We start from the raw sequence: 17,572 nt of genomic DNA, 5'->3' as shown, positions 1-17,572 counted from the left end.
ACGACTTTTCAGGTAAGTCCTTCTAGCAGCAGAACTTCTGGGGCAAATAAACCAGAGAGAATAAAGTATCAACATTCTCAAACTCAAATTCACAGAGGTCAAAATGAAAAACTGGGACCAAGTTGTGAACCAAACTAAATATTTATTGACACATTTCAGCAACATCTGCATGTAATGTTAAATCTTTTCTTATTAAAATAAATATTTAATAATAGTTTTGCTTAAACATTGAATCCAAAAAGTATAATATAAAATAATAACAACATTTTAAATAAATAATGTCTCTATAGTCGATCTGTAGCCGGCGGGCAGCTCTAATACATATTTAATATGATCTCACGGGCCAAATATAATTATATCACGGGCCAAATTTGGCTCCAGGGCCTGAGTTTGACATGTCTGAAATAAATTTTAAATTAAATATTAGAAATGAAACAGAGATTGAAATCTGTAAAACCGAAAAATAAAATAACAAACTGTTTTCCCATTTTACTGTTTTTCGTTCTTAGTTGAAATTCAGAAAAACGAATAGTACATGGACCGTTATCTACTTCAAAAATTTGAGCTTATATTAAAGTAGTGGTTTTAGTAAAATCATCTCTAATTACTACGTCAGTCCAACATGATCATGACCAGTTCATTTTGTCAACCACCAATTTCTACCCATAGTACCCGTCCCGCAATGTTACTGTGTTGTTTTACTATGGAATAGAATGTTCCACAGTATAGCATTAAACCTATCTTTCTTTTATTTATTCAAAAGAAATCCATTCATACTGTGAGCGGACTCGCCTCTGCACAGATCTGATCTGTAACTTGGCCTGCTGGCATCACCTTGCTTATATTAGGGTGCGTTCACATTTGTAGCTCTTTGGTCTAGGAGCCCAATTTAGACCTAAAAATAGACTGGGTTTGGTCCTGTTCTAGTCCTTATTTAGTCCTGGTCTTGTGGGTTTAGTCCTGGTTTAGTCTCAGTTATGATCTGGTGAAAGTGTTAAAGTGTGAGCGCACTCTAAATGCCATACTGTGGATAAAAGTCACACAGTGCAATTTTAAAATGAATGTGACACTAATATGAAGGAGCCGGTCTGTTTATTTGGAACTTTGTGAGCACCGTGTCGACAAAGGTTTAAGGGACTATGTTACGCAAATATTTACTCTGTGTTATAACGTCATATCCTGATTAAAACCCGGAGTTGTGTTTTGTTTCATTCTCACATGTTTAACACACAAACCCTGCAGATTTAGCCGGAGTTCTTCTCTCATGCGGTAATACAGGAAGTGCTCCACTGTGTTTTTAAACTCGATCCACCTTCACTAGAATCATTTGGATCATTTGCAGCCCTGGAATTGCCAGTTTTTGAGTTTATGATCTATTATTTTAGGCTTGTCGACACTTCTTCACGTCTCGGTGCACTAGAGGATGATGTAGACTTTCTGTGGAGCTCTTAACTATGGTTATGTGTAAAAATATTGAAATATCGATATACAGTATCATATGGATTAATTTGATGATAGAGTATCAGTATCATAGGCTGCTGTACTGATATATCGCTAAGAGTATTTTAGGAATATTTTACCAAATTATTTAGGTAAAATATTTTTAAATAGTACAATATTTTATCAAAATTTTGTGTGTACAATTGTGTTGAAATTTTCAGCTTTTGATGAGTAAAATACTTTGCACAAATTTAGTAGACTTAGTAACTTTTAGTATCACAGCCATTATTTAGTCTTTGTTTTTCACTGAATCGTGTCAAATCGATTTGAAAAAATATTGAATCGAAAGGGCAGTGTATCGAAAAACGTATCATATCATGGCCTGTGTATCGAGGTATTTATTGGATTGGCAACTGCTTAATGATACCCAGCCCTCTTAACTGAACAAAAGTTAAAATGAAAATACTGTTTAAAAAGATAACAACGTATGGTTATTTTAGAGTAGTACAGTAAAGTAAATATGTTCAGTTGAAGCTAAAAGTAATGACTGGTAACTTAAAATTACCGCTTCATGACATCACAAGGTGGAACAAAGCATTTGGAGCTTTGGAGATGTTGACAGACTAATAATAAAGGGTTTCTCAAACGTGTGTGAATGAAACAAAACACATAAAAGCTCTCACGAGTCGATTTTGCAGAATATAGGACCTTTAAGAAGTAAAATATTGAAAAGTACGACGTATGAAGGACTTAAATCAGTAGTACACAAGTGCATTTTGTTACGATTGTGCATTTTAAAACTGTGAATCAGCTCTGAGAAACTGTCTTCCTGTAAACTGACGGCGCATTTATAATAATCCTTATATTGACTGGTGTATGAGCCTGTGTATTGCAGTACTGTCCATATCCTAGCAGTACCATGAGCCTTGTATAGTAAATAATGTATATAGTGTCCGACGCAGAGATTGGGAGCATCTAAAAAGTCCCGGAATGTTGTGAATGTAGCGCCTCCTCTGGTCTGAGCTGTGACTGCAGACTTTAACTCATTAAAATCACTCACTTTGACTCATGTTTGTGGTTCGTTCGGGAAGAGGTCGGGATTACGGCTGCGGTGGAAAATACGCCGGAATTGAAAGGGGCAATGTTCCATAATCGTGACCTAACTGTGTCCCCAGATACGAGGTAAACATCAAGCTCAAATCAAATACAGCTTTTACTGATAACAAATGTAATTCTCATTTGTTCTTGGTTACAAACAGTGTTGGGGAGTAACAGATTACAGGTACCGGAGTTACGTAATCAGAGTACAAATTATGAGTAACTGTATTCAGTTACAGTTACTGTTTCAGTGAGTGGTAATTGGATTACAGTTACTTTGTTGAAATAAAATGGATTACACAGAGGTATTTTCCTGTTTTCACATTTTGGGCTATATCCCCCCCACCCCACCCCACTTGGTAATTCCAAGTCTAAACTAAATCTAAACTAGATCTAAACCAGGTCTAAACCAGGTCTAAAACCAGGTCTAAACTAGATTTAAACTAGATCTAAACCAGGACAAAACCAGGTCTAAACTAGGTCTAAACTAGGTCTAAACCAGGTCTAAACCAGATCTAAACCAGGACTAAACCAGGACTAAAACCAGGTCTAAACCAGATCTAAACCAGGTCTAAACCAGGTCTAAGACAGGTCTAAGACAGGACTAAACCAGGACTAAAACAGGATTTAACAGGACTAAACCATGCTGCGCGGACGTGTCTCCTCCTCTTCTATCAATAATATTTTTAATTTGGTTCAGTAAAGTCTGGGCTTTTCATTTTCTTTTATCAGACAAAACTTCTTATGTGAAGATTTCCTCGTCTTTGCTTCTCTACAGCAAATCAAGTAATCCAAAGTATTCAGATTATGTTACTCACTTTAAATAATTTAATGGATTCCGTTACAAACTACATTTTGAGGTATGTAATCTGTAATCTGTAGGGGATTACATTTTAAAAGTCACCTTCCCAACACTGGTTACAAAAGCATGTGAATGTGTCCTCTGTCTGCAGGTTAAGGCTCTGGCAGCACAGGTTCAGTTTGTGATTGTAGCAGTTTTTTTTTAAGTGTATAAAAGTGCAGGCTATGTAGAGTTCCTTTAAAAGTACACTGATATGACCAGAGACTCAGTTACAAGTCAAGTGTCAGTAAGAGTTCAAATTATGCATCAAACTACTCAAATTAGTCGTTTATTTCTTACGTTTAAATGTGATTCTAGCAGAGGTGGGGCCAAGTCATTGTTTTTGCAAGTCTCAAGTCTTTGACCTCAAGTCCGAGTCAAGTCCCAAGTCAAATACAGGCAGCCCTAGGTCGAGTCTCGAGTCACTGGTTCATAAGTCCAAGTCAAGTCCAAGTCATCTGCTTTGAGCTTCAAGTCATTTCAAGTCTTTCAACCAAAGTACCAAATATAGCTTAGATTTTAGCAATTTTTATGACTTTTAAACTAAATTGTACTTATGCAAATACCATGATTTTTTAAGAGTTGTAGAAATGCACTGTATATTACTGTAGCACATTTGAGGATACACATCACAGTACTTCAGTTCTATCCAAAGTAACAAACAGAAGTGAGAGGGACATGCTCCAGTTTGTTCCTGTAAAATTAATCACCACATTTGTCAACTGTAAAGAGAAAGCTATTTTCTAAAAACATATATTTTTTAGGAAAAGAATCAAGTTTTCTCAAGTCACAGGGCTCAAGTCCAAGTCACGTCCCAAGTCACTGACCTTCAAATCCAAGTCGAGTCCCAAGTCTTAGTCCATTTTATCAAGTCTCAAGTCTTAAAAATAGTGACTCAAGTCCAAGTGACGACTTGCAAGTACCCACCTCTGACCACCTCTCTAGCATTTTAGATCAGTCTTTTATTAAAAACCTGAGTTCAAGTTTTGGAAAGAGGAGCAATAATGAAAGAGTAACGCAATAGTAACACATATCATGTACAAATGCACCAAGAACTTGGCGAGGAGAAAATTCAGTTTGTCGACTGGACAAAAGTTAGTCCAGTCGACAAACTGAATTTTCTCCTCGTCATGGATTCTACCTGGACGACTGAGGGCTTCTTCACGCACCAAAAACTCCTCGATAACTTTAGTTGTTTGTCAGCCCTGCTCAGGAGAACACTTTCAGTATAAGGATCAAAAATAACATTCCTAAATTTGGAAGACATACAATATAAAATAAATAAATAAAATTTAAAAAAGGATACAAGCCAAAAGATTTGATTTTGGAACATCAAATTTGAGAAGAAAAACATGTGCCACTCTGATCAGTTACTTGTCCACCGTAAGATTATTTTTAAATTAATTATTTTAAAGGAATTGTGTCGTCTTCTGCTCTTACCATACAATCACAACTGAACCTGTGTCTCCAGAGCCTTCACCTGCAGATAGAGACACATCCAAGCTTGTCTCATTCTCAGTTTATGTTCAGGCCTCGTGTGAAAGCTCAGAACCTCCAGAATTCCCTCACTGAGCTGCAGAGGCTGCACTAGCCTGGCTGACTGGTGCAGGTGCTGGTGTTTAGGGAGTGACCGCTCAGATCAGAGAGACATTTTAGATTTAAACACACTGGAGACTCATGTGAACTCATTCTGAAACATCATTTTGATCAGAGGTGGGTAATTATTTTTTCCGTGGGGCCACATGAGAAACAGAAAAATATTGTGGAGGGACAAAATGCTTAACTCAATTCTGCATAATATTAATTGTATTTCTTTATAAAAGCAGTAAATATCTTTGTTTTGATGACTGGTCAGACTGGGAAGAGTTTATGTTATGACTAAGCAACGAAAAAGTGAGGTTGTCTTAAAAAAAAAAATGTAATTACAAAAACACCTAAAAATAAAACCAATGCAGATTTACTCCAAGAATGACGTGAAATTATATAATGTTTATTTTGTAATTCCAAATAATTTTAAACGAGCTGGTCAGAGTCAACCAAGGGACTGTATGTGGACCAGGAGCAGGTCTAATCTTGATCCAAAATTATAAAGTACAAGGCCGTCATGTCCAGTTTTTTTTTTTTTGTATTTTAAGAATAAATCAATAAATAAATAATATAGTAATGTATTTGAAAGTTAAAAGTCTATTTGTTATGAGTAAAAGCTATATTTGATTTGAACATGTACCTCGTATCTGTTAGGTCATACTTATGGAAGAGACAATCATAACCTTACATACAGCTTCGGAAAAAAATAGACTGTCCACTGCAAAATTATCAGTTGCTCTGATTTTACTACTTATAGGTATGTGTTTGAGTAAAATTAAAATGTTTGTTTCATTCTATAAACTACTGACAACATTTCTCCCAAATTCCAAATTAAAATATTGTCATTTAGAGCATTTATTTGCAGAAAATGTCAAATGCGTCTTGGCATGCTCTCCACCAAGATGACGACGACCGCACTCCAGTCCTCGATGGTCCAATCCTTATGTTTTGTTTTTTTTTGCAAACCTCAGTCTGGCTCTTCTTTGCTTCTCATTGATGAAGTTTTTTTTTTCTAGCTTTACACGACTTGAGCCCTGCCCCTAGGAGCTTGTTCTGAACCGTTCTTGCTGTGCACTTCACCATTTCAGACAAAAAAATGCAGTGGTCTCTTATTTTTTTCCAGATCTGTAGGTTTGTTTTAACTGTGTAGTTCATGTTATTACAAAGTTCCCACATTTTCACCTTATGTACTTTTAAAACAGAAACAAGAGACAAGCAGTGTATTCAAGATTATTTTAATATTATTAATATGTATACTTTAGGCTTTAGAAATATAACTATCAATGACAAAACTTCCACTGGAGTAATGGTAGTTTGCTTAGGCCCCCATCAAATCAATTAATTACATTATACACATTATGATACAGAGCAGATTTGAATCTGAAATCATATTAAAATAAATGCTCAATAGATAAAGGTTTTAATCTTTGCCTACTGTTATTAGCAGTCTGTGAGTCGTGACACACCCAAACACGTAAAGCCTTTTCTCTAATAAACTCATTTAAGTGCAAACATCTTTTCAAAAGACTAGCATTGCAGCATCCAGCTTTCCAAGGTTCAGAATTCCAGAAGGGAGGATGGAGCCGGGTGCAACGCGGCAGTCCTCACCCTCTTTGTTCCATTAGAGTAGTTAGAAAACACGAGGAAGTCAGTGCAAAGGAGGAGAGGGAGACAGCCAGGCGCAGGCCCTCAGCAGAGCCACCGGGGGCGCTGTAGGTACCACACTGACCACGGGGAGGACCACAGGAAATATACAGCACCAGGCAAAAGTTTGGACACACTTTTTCATTTATGTCTTACAATTATTGACATTGTAGACTGTAGAGTTGCCAAAAGTATTGAAAATCAGATACTAGTCAATACTAAAATCAGTATCAACAATAGATACTCGGTTTAACGTAAGAAATGATTCTGAAAGTCTCATCAACATAATCTTGAACTTTATCAACACCAGTTTAGAAACACATGGTAAATGAAAAATAAAGCACTCTATTTGCACTGAGAATTACTTTTTTCAGTCTCATCAAAATGATCAAGTATCAAGCCTTTTCTTTTGTATTAGAATAGTATGAAATTTAAGTATCTTGACAACACTATTACATTCTCACTGAAGGCATCACAACTATAACATATGAATCTATTAAACTAAAAGTGTGAAATAACTCAACTGTTATATTTTAACTTCTTCAAAATGGCCTCTAATCCTTTACTTTGATCACTGCTTTACACACTCTAGGTCTTCCACTAAAACCCCGAGGCACTTGAGACTTCATGAAGCTCATTTGGAGAAAGCCGTGGGTCTGCAGTGATGTCAACAAAGCAAAGGGTGGACACTTAGTCTACGTTCAGACTGCAGCTTGAAGTGATCCAAATCTGATTTTTTTTTGCCCCTGTGCTCCTGTATCTGATCTTTTAATCACAGTTTGAACGACACGGATCCGATTTTTTCCAAATGTGACCCAGGCCACTTGGATATGCGCTCCTAAAACCGATACAAATCCGATCTTTTGACGTGCGACTTCAGTCTGAACGGTCAGGTCACATTCATCCCACCTACACGTCAGGCTCAGAGTCTCATCAACAACGGGAAAGCGAGGTTAGAGAGTTCATTCATATTTGGGGGGGATCGCTGTTTTCAGGACAAATTGGAGGAGTCTTATCAGATCATCACCGGGCGTTTTTTGAAATGATTGCCAAAGAAATGTTCCGAGCACGGCTACAGTCAGTCCTGGCTCCAACGTCAACGAAAAATAAAGAACCTGCGAGCCAAACACAAGGACGCTAAAGACTCTAACAAACGAAGCGGCGGTGGACGTGTAACCTATCCATTTTACCAAAGAACTGGACCGTATTTTGGGAGACAAGCCCAGCGTTTTGGCAACTTCCATAAACTCTGAGCACGCTTGCCGAGTGTGACGTCGCTGTGTCCTCCAAAGCACATGCGGGACACTTTTGGGGTGTTTAAAGCTCACACTGGAGATCACGTACAAGTCGTATTTAACTGGAAATGTGAACGACCTCGCAAAAAAAATCCGAACGGAGCCTTAAGCCCTGCAGTCTGAACGTAGCCATAGAGCATTTCAATCTAAAAACTACAGAAAATGTTTAGTTATTTCACTTTTTTTTTCTTTGCTACACGATTCCGTACATTTCGCTTCATATATGTGACGTCTTTTGTTTGGATATACGATGTAAACATAAAAAACAAACACTGAATGACTGAGGAGGTGTGTCCAAACTTTTGACTGGTGACGTTCTTACATTTTCAAAGCGATAGAAATGAAAGATTTTGCATGATTTGAATCCAGAACGTCACCTTGATTCAGTTATTTTTTTGCTTGATTGCTTCTTACATAATAAATTACAAGAACCCACCATTTTCTGAAGGGGGAGGTCTGTACTTTACGTCGACAGTGCAGACGCAGAATCAATCGACAATCGCCAATGTGGTACCTACAACTTAACCATTGACCGCACTTAACATTTCGAGAACTCTCTTTCATAATAATAATCTCAAGTCACAGTTTGTGTCTGATAAGCCATAATAAAAAAAAAAAAAAAAAAAAAAAAAAAAAACAGTCGGGTAGGTCTTTAGTTTTAAAACTGTTAAAAAAGTGTTAAAACTCCAGAGGACGCCCGCTCACAGTCGCGTCGCTTCCTCTAGATCGGGATCGGGTGAGAAACAACAACAAAAGAGGACAAAGAAACAAAAGAAAAAGGGAGAGGGAGAAGAGGACGAGGAGGAGGAGGAGGAAGTGGAGAAGAAGAAGAAGAAGAAGGGGTGAACGGAAAAAACTTGCACTGCGGACGGTGGCGAGCGAGCAGCATCGGACGTCGCAGGCTTGTCGCTAGCAGCACAATTATTGGTTGTGGCTATACTACTGTTCCGCTGGGGGAGCTGGCCTGGTTTTGAGATGACAATAAACCCTGGAAAAAAAACAGGAAAAAACAAAAGGAGGTTGGCGTCGGGAGAGAGAGAGTCACACACTGGAGCAACAGAAATGAACGCTTAAAGAAAAGAAAATAAAGAAAGAAAAGTAGCAAGTAGAAGAGTTAGAAGACTGGAATAGGGTGACCAGAATTTCAAAATACAAGACGTGTGAGTCAGTATAGTCACGTTTTCTTTGTGTTTTGGTCATTTTCAAGCAGCTTTTTGTGTATTTTACCGAAACAAATCACAATTTTTGCTTTTCTTTACTGTTGGCAGGGATCAAATTGGTCAAAATAGGGACATTTCTTGCATAAAACTGACAAATCAGTGGTTTTAAAAGGTAAATCTGCTGGGACAAAGGGACACGGGACTCAAAATTGGGACTGTCCCGTGTAAATGTGGACGTCTGGTCACCCTAGACTGGAGGTACAGAGGAGCAAAGCTAACGGCGAGGCACAAGCCGAGCTAACAGTATCAGGAGGAAAACACTTCCGTTACGCTGCAATAAATGAATTATCTAATCACTTGAACTGTGGATATCAAGTTGAGTAATTTGACTAGTTTATTACTAATTAGTTCATTTTATCTTCTGTTTATAGCAGAACTACTTGTCTATGGAGTAAGTTTTTTTTCGCTGTTGTATGATTTTTTTTAAAGTGGGACTAAACTACTAAACTTCACCAAGAACAACACCGCAAATCGAGCTCCTAATTTGGGAAGTATTGGTGGATTGAAGAAAAGCGTAAGGGGGGAGGAGGAGGGCAGGGTCTAAACCACAGAATGTAAAAAAAAAGTGGACTAAGACCCCGTTTACACTGAAATGAATCCACGTATCACCGTATCGGAAAATATCGGCGTCCACACATGTCGTTTCTGTGTCTTCCCTACCCACACAGCTTTGAGCATAATTGTTTACATTTTACAGAAACGAATCTTAAAACCACATGGTTTATTTGCATAAACTGAGCGCTCAAAAAACAGTTCGCTATTGTGTGCGGTTCAGCTTCTGTCGGACTAAAAAACACGGCTCAGTGGAATATCAGTGTTCTTTCTGTGACAGAGGGGGGTTCTGCTGATGGTGAGTCTGTTCTGTGTTTTTGTGTCGTGTTGGAGATGGTTCATGTGAAACTTTTCAGAGATTATTCGTCTGCAGGTCGTACACACAGACACACGTTATATATGAATGGACAGATATTCTAGCCTCTTAGCGTTCTGGCGGTGAATTACTTCGCGGCGCATAGACCTACATCAGCATATCAGCATTTTCAGGCGTCCACACAGTGGATCAGATCTGTACTCAGATGAATTCGTGGGAGCTGGAGGCACCAGATCGTTCCATCTCTGGAGCCGTTTTCAGTCGGATTAGTGCGGACGAACACTGCATCCGCAACGAAAACGACTCGAATACGTACGTAGTGTGACGTCTCCACATCGTTCAGCTCCACTCAGATGAAGCTCTCGTTGCCACGGTTACAGCCAGGCTCCATATTTGGAAATCTGACCGCGAGTATCATAGCAACCACAAGAGCCAATCATGATTGAGATTGTTAAATGTGCCCATCCTTCTCACTGGAAAGCAGGGAAGAGTTTACTTAGCAACGAAACGGACCAGCTGTCAATCAAACCTGTTGCTACCGCTAGTGGGAGGGACCTCGGGGAATGAAGGTGTCTGACTGGTCCATTATTTATGTTCAGATCTTGATTTAGGGACAAAATAGCGAAATGAAAACTTCAGCATCATGTACAGCGGGTTAATATGAACATTTAAGACCAAAATGACAAAGCTCACTTCAGCAGGTATAGAGAGAGGAGCCACAAGAGCCCAGTGTAAGGTAATTGGAGCCAGTGTCAGAAGAGCCTCCTGGAGCGTATGTCCATTCATATACGGCCTATGTAAATGACTAAAGGGGAGAGTGAGGAGGAGGGGCGAGGCCTGGACATATAAAGCTCACTGTGATTGGTCTAAAAAGTTTCCACACTGCCAGTGCAGACAGATGTTAGTATCAGAAACCCAGTTCTGTGTGATGTTATGTAGAACTAGAAACAGCAATGGCCACTGTAGGCAGCACCAACACAGATTTACCTAATTTGCACTAACTAGGAAGAGTAGACACTTCGATTAAAACACTATATGCACAGTTAATAGCACTAAAAAGAGTGTTTAGTCCCACTTTAAGTATTTCTTTCTCCTCTCACTGACAGCTGAAAAACCCAGAAACAAGATCAGCGATTAATTAGACACAAGATTCTTTCAACTCCATTCCAGCTGGATACTAATGGTTGGTATTTCTGACTTTCTTTTTTCCTGACAGATTAGGAATTAGATTTGTGTTTAGAAAATAGGAATTAGATTTGTGTTTTTTGTTTTAAAAATTCAGACTGAGTTTCCAGAGCTCTTTTGAACAGGACCAGGAGCCGTTATCATTTGAGAGAAAACAAACGACTGACTGTTAAACTATTGCAAGAATCTAAACTACAGCTTTAGGAGCTTTTACAATAAGACCCCATGGACCCACAGGGACAGCGTGTTTGTGGTTTAGTTTTAAATAACCAATATATGGTTTACAATCATTAGTTACAGCCCTATGGTTAGACATATTCTATTAACTTCAATTTGGTTACGGTTCTATAGACATAAGATTAAAGCTAACGGAGCAAAAATCTCTCATATCAGATGGTTAATGATGTTAGTGTCATGTATTTAAACAGACCTATGAGAGGCAGCAGAATGTTCTACTGAGCAGGAATACTCAGGTCTGTGATGGAACTACTGATGTGTTTTGCATTTGAGAGTTTGAATTCAAACTAAATGCAAAACAATATAATCAAAGTGTGATCTTTTATACTGACTGACTTCCTAAATGTTAAGTGACGTTTAAAGGTGATAAGCCTGAACGTGTCACCACTAGAACGGTCATGTGAGGAGTGTATGCCTGCTCCAGTCTGACAGATAAACTCCGCACACACTGCTGTTCTGCCTGCGTTTGGTCTCTTTAGCTTCACTTTGTTTCTCAATATGTCTGGTTCTTTCTCGAGCTCCTTGAGTTAAAAAGAACTTACCACTTTGCCTGGCCTGGCCCATGTGCAAATAAATCCTTCCTGACATGCAGTCACTAAACAGTCCTCTAAAAATATGAGTACGGTGAGTCTCTCGTGTGCTATCTTTTTACAGATGAGGGGCTCGAGCAGAGGCACGTCCTCCATGCGCGGGCACAGCAGTGTGCCCAGAGTCTTGGCCGGGTCTGTTTTGCTCTTGGTCAGCAGGTTGAGCTTGTCGCTGCTCTTGCTGCTGATGTGCCCCATGCTGTGGTTGCGTTTGTGGTCCTTATCGTGGCGCTCCTTGCGGTCGTGCAGAGACAGCGTGGCGAACTTACTGACCCCAGTAGCTATGGCACTGTCCATGATGCCCGTGCCCGTGCTGGGCTTGTTGGTGCTGTTAGCCGTAGCGGTGTTGGCGGCGGAGTGCGGCAGGCTGTTGGAGCGCGGGAGTGAGCTGGACACAGAGTTCAGGGCGGGCGTGTTCGCGCCGCTGTTGTTTCCGTTGGTGGTGGTTGTCGTGGTGATGACGGGAGCGCCCCCTGGAGGGCTGCTGGCGTTCATCACATTAGTATGAGTCCGTGTCCGTGACAGGGGCAGGTGGGGGAAAAGGATGTCCTCGGTCAGGTCCCAGAGGCACAGCTGAGTGTCCTGTCCCACCGAGCCGAAGCGGTATGTGACGCTGACGGGCCGGCTGTCTGTGGAGTTACGTTTGGAGAGGCGAGACTGCGTGCTGTTGGCCCGCTCACGCCCCAGGTGGATCATCTGATCCTGGAAGTCTTCATCACTGCCGCTGAACTCCATGGGCTCGTTCTCCTCCACACTGGTGGTGTAGTGGTCAAAGGCCACCACACTCACCCAGGACTTGTGTCCGTGCCCGCGGGCGATCACCCTGCAGTCCATAAACGACCACACAGTCACCAGGTCGTCCTCTCCGCCCGCCACAATATACTTCCCATCAGGGCTCCAGCACACACACAGCAGACCCCCGAAGTAGCTTTTCATGGTGCCGTGCAGCTCCACCGCATCAAAGTTAAAGACCCGGAGGAAGCCGTCTTGGCTCACACAGGCCAGGAACTTCCCATCGGGAGAGAAGGAGAACTCATTGAGCGCCCCCTCCCCTACAGTCCACTTGAGGAGGGGGTTGCGGGTGGACTTGCTCTTACACGTGTGCACAGAGTAGTTGTCCCCCTGCTTGAGGAGCTGGTAGTGAGGGGCCGTGGTGCCACACGTGTGTTCCACGTTGTACAGGTACATGTTTCCACTGGCATGAGACACCAGGAACAGGCTCTCAGAGCCTGGCACCCATTTCACACACGTCACCCTGGACTTGTCTATGAGCCTCTGTGGAGAGAACACAGCGTCAGTACATAGATCATACAGGAGTTGTGTGGCTGTGGAGTGAGAGTACCTCCTCGTTGAAGAGCTTGCTGGTCTCCTTCTTGATGGGGTCAATGAGCTGGACCTGTCCTGCAGAGAAGCCCACGAGTAGAGACACGCTCTCGGCGGTGGCCGTCAGGTGGTTGAAGTCATGACACGTGGGCTGCGTTCCTTTGTAGATGCGCTTGTCTATGGGCTTACTCAGGTCTGCAGCCTGCAAACACAACACTCTTCAGGACTAAAACACACAAAAAGCTGTAGCATTATTTCCTACAGTCTAACACACTTCTCCTTATCTGTGACCACAACACTGTACAGTGATCTACCATCCAGTGCCCAGGGAGGAGTCACTCACGCTAATGGAAAAAGCACTGCCCATTTCCTGAAAGACTCTGCTCTGGTGCCAAGACTGAACTGCAGATAACCATTACAACTGTACTGTGTTAATCATTGACACTTCATTGTACAACACCTGAGTGATCACTTTGTAACACTGACTCTGACACACGCTGCAGCCAGTCGTCAGGTCAAATCCGCTTCACAGAATAATTCATGTTACAGACAGCCTTTACAGAATCACTTTCCTCAGTGAACCCAGCATTTGATCTGTGGTTTAACTTTGGATTTGTTCTGTCTGAGGTCAGCTGTGCCCCTCCACACTTTTGTTTATCAGTCAGTACTAAACACTATGACCAATTAGCAGTCAGCTGATCCTCTGCACCTCTCGTCCAGTGAGCTCAGCTGTCAGACATGGGAGTTACTTTTACTGGCTGATTTTCAATGCTTTGTGTTTCACCACTATAGCAATATGGATTACTCAACAACTGTATAAGGCACAATATAATGATCATGACAAGTCACAAAACTATTGTGACCAGATTTTTTAAATAAAAAGCTGGGACGCTCCCAGTTTGTGATGGTTGGTAATAATAAAAATGTGAATCGAGTGTGTAATTATTAAGGAAAATTGTTTTGCCCTCGGTCCATTCACGGCCAACATGTGTCAGTATAGTCACATTTCCTTTGTGTTTTGGTCATTTTTACGCAGCTTTTCTGTATTTTTTCTAAACAAATTACAATTTATACCTCTTTTTACTCTTGGTAGGGATCAAAGTGGTCAAAAATAGAGACACCTAGGACATGTCTTGTTTAAAGCTGGGACAAATCAATAGTTTTCGATAAATCTGGTGGGACAGGGGACACAGGGCTCAAAACTGGGACCGCCTCGGGTAAATAGGGACATCTGGTCACCTTACGCTATATACAACTTTTATGCAACTATTTTCCCCATTAAAAGACATATATTTTTTGTTTTCATTTGTTAATCACTATGGCAACAGTCCTAATTTCTCATTCTGAAAAAGTCTTGACTGCTTTTGTTATAACTGTTACTGGTTACTGGTAGAGTGACCAGAATTTAAAAATAAAAAATGGGACATCCCTGTTTTTTTTTGGTGGGTGATAATAATAAAATTGTGAAATGAGTGAGTAATGAAGGAAAAATGTTATGCCGAGACCATTCATGACTAAGATGTGAGTCAGTACAGTCACATTTTCTTTGTGTTTTGGTCAAGTTTTTAACAGCTTTTCTCTATTTTACCTAAACAGATGACAATTTATGCCTCTCTTCAGATTGGTCAAAAATAGGGACATTTCTTGAGAAATCACTGGTTTTGGATAAATCTGCTGGGACGAGGGACAAAAGGCTCAAAATGGGACTGTCCCAGGTAAATAGGGATATGTGGTCACACTAAATAAAACAATTCACTCAACACTGCTTACATCACTTGAGGAAAATTGTTATGCACTCGGCACTAATGTGAGTCGGTATAGTCACATTTTCTTTGTGTTTTGGTCATTTTTAAGCAGATTTTCTGTATTTTATCTAAACATTTACAATGCATGCCAGTCTTTACTGTTGACAGGTATCAGATTGGTCAAAAATATGAACACCTGGGACATTTCTTGTATAAAACTGGGACATCCCTGGGTTGGGGTGGTTAGTAATAATAAAATTGTGAAACAAATGAGTAATCAAGGGAAATAGTTATGCACTCAGCGCCAATGTGACTCAGTATCAATTTTCTTTGTGTTTTGGTCATTTTTGCAGATTTTCTGAATACAAATGTGTGAAATCAAAATGAGTATAAAATAGTAATAATAAAATTGTGAAACAAATGAGTAATCAAGGGAAATAGTTATGCACTCAGCGCCAATGTGACTCAGTATAGTCACATTTTCTTTGTGTTTTGGTCATTTTTAAGCAGATTTTCAGTATTTTACTTAATCAAATTACAATTCATGCCTGTCTTTACTGTTGGCAGGGATCAGATTGGTCAAAAATAGGGACATTTCTTGACAAATCACTGGTTGGTGATAAATCAGCTGGGAGAGGGGACACGGGGCTCGACAGTGGGACTGTCCCGGGGTAAACAGAGACGTGTGGTCACCCTAACATCAGCAGGTAGCGCTGGTTAGCTCTCTAGTAAGTAAGTAAGCAGCGGGCTAAAGCTAACTAGCCGTCAGCTCGTTTCAAAGTCAAGCACCTGTCAGGGGATAATTACAGTGACAATCGCCCGCTGCCACGACACAAACTAAACACCGCAGGCCGGACGGTGAGCGCACGGTGGTGTAAACGTGACGGGACGCGAGCAGATACCTTCCTGACGCCTTTGTAGATGTAGAAGTAGAGTTCGCGGCCCACATTGAAGCAGATCCGGTCGCCGTTGCCGGACTGGTCGTTGACGTTGACGAAGGAGACCTTGACGGGGTTGGATCCCTGCGAGTTGAAAGGCACCCGGTTGGGGCGGCTGTATTCGGAGTGCGTGAGGAGTTTGTAGACGCCTTCCCGAGTGGTGAACTGAGTTTTGATCTCGTTCATCTCCTTCCCTCCTCCCTCCGCCGCCATCTTTGAAATCAACATTCATCCCTGTCCCCCTCCGGCCGGAAGTGACGCCGCGGCCACACTTTTATTTTATTTTATTTTATTTATTTTTTATTATTTATTTATTTTATTTTGTTTATTTTTTATTATTTTTATTTATTTATTTATAATATTTTAAATTATATTTTTAATGGTGTGATTTACCCGAGACAGTCCCAGTGTATCCCATGTCCCAGCAGATTTAGCCAAAACCACTGATTTAAATAAGAAATGTTCATGTTAGGGCTGGTATCATTAAGAAGTTGCCGATACGATACATACTTCGATACATAGGCCACGATACGATACATATCCCGATACAGTGCACTTTTATTTTATTTTATTTATTTTTTATAATTTATTTATTTATTTAATTTATTTTTATTTATTTTTATTATTATTTTTATTTATTTATTTTTTAATATTTTTAATTATATTTTTAATGGTGTGATTTACCCAAGACAGTCCCAGTTTTGAGCCTCGTATCCCATGTCCCAGCAAATTTAGCCAAAACCACTGATTTAAATAAGAAATGTTCATGGTAGGGCTGGGTACCATTTAGAAGTTGCCGATACGATACATACCTCGATACATAGGCCACGATACGATACATATCCCGATACAGTGCACTTTTGTTTTAATACAATATATTTCAAATCTGTGATACTGTGATAATCTTTCTGTGATACTAAAAGTGTTTGTTAAACCACTTCTTGTGCAAAGTTAATATGAAATACAGCCATTTTAATCATCAAAACAGTGAAAATGTCAAATGTGTTGCATAAACGAGTTTCCTTCCACTGAAAAAGCAACAAAACTGTAGCACTGTAACAAAATAATTGAGTAAAATATACCAAAAAATACTCTTGGCGATATATCGATACAGCAGCCCACAATATCGATGCTGTATCATCAAATTAAGTGATACGATATATCGATATTTCCTGTGTCCCTATTTTTGACCAATCTGATCCCTGCCAACAGTAAAAAGAGGCATAAATTGCTATTTGTTTAGGTAAAATACAAAAAAATCTGCCGAAAAACGATCAAAACACAAAAAATGTGAATATACTGGCTCACATGTTAGTCATGAATAGTCTATGCATAACAGTTTTCCTTAATTATGCACTCGTTTCACAATTTTATTATTACCAACAGCCAAAAAACTGGGGATGTCCCAGTTTTTTATTTTCAAATTCTGGTTACCTTACGTTATATACTACTGATGTGTTTATTGTTTATATTATGATTTTACTTCCTTATAGTTATATTTAATTATTTATTTGTTTATTAGTTAATTATGATTCCTTAACTGGGATATACACGCTCCCTCTGG

The 17,572-nt window shown here is 40.0% G+C and overlaps 1 protein-coding gene across 1 annotated transcript; it reads right to left on the bottom strand.

Moving 5' to 3' along the window:
- Positions 1–6,185: 6,185 nt before the first annotated feature.
- Positions 6,186–16,242, bottom strand: wdr20a (WD repeat domain 20a). The gene is made up of 4 exons (XM_055156959.1): positions 15,973–16,242; positions 13,345–13,527; positions 11,958–13,277; positions 6,186–8,893 (listed from the first exon to the last, which is right to left on the bottom strand). The coding sequence occupies exons 1-4, from the start codon at positions 16,234–16,236 to the stop codon at positions 8,840–8,842; spliced, it is 1,821 nt and encodes a 606-aa protein (XP_055012934.1). The 5' UTR covers positions 16,237–16,242; the 3' UTR covers positions 6,186–8,839.
- Positions 16,243–17,572: the final 1,330 nt, after the last annotated feature.

Source organism: Boleophthalmus pectinirostris, unplaced genomic scaffold (assembly GCF_026225935.1).
Source record: "Boleophthalmus pectinirostris isolate CB_2022bp ecotype Guang Dong unplaced genomic scaffold, ASM2622593v1 HiC_scaffold_10, whole genome shotgun sequence".
NCBI classification, from domain to species: domain Eukaryota; kingdom Metazoa; phylum Chordata; class Actinopteri; order Gobiiformes; family Gobiidae; genus Boleophthalmus; species Boleophthalmus pectinirostris.
Note: the sequence above shows the minus strand (reverse complement) of the source record. Positions and strands in the feature narration are given on the sequence as shown.

Excerpts from the sequence above, each read along its gene's own strand:
- wdr20a (XM_055156959.1), bottom strand. The coding sequence starts at position 16,236 with ATGTTGATTTCAAAGATGGCGGCGGAGGGAGGAGGGAAGGAGATGAAC. Across the intron at positions 13,528-15,972 it reads TCTACAAAGGCGTCAGGAAG|GCTGCAGACCTGAGTAAGCC; the intron begins GTATCTGCTCGC and ends TTGTGTTTGCAG. Across the intron at positions 8,894-11,957 it reads GGGCCAGGCCAGGCAAAGTG|GGTTTATTGTCATCTCAAAA; the intron begins GTAAGTTCTTTT and ends TTTTTTTTCCAG.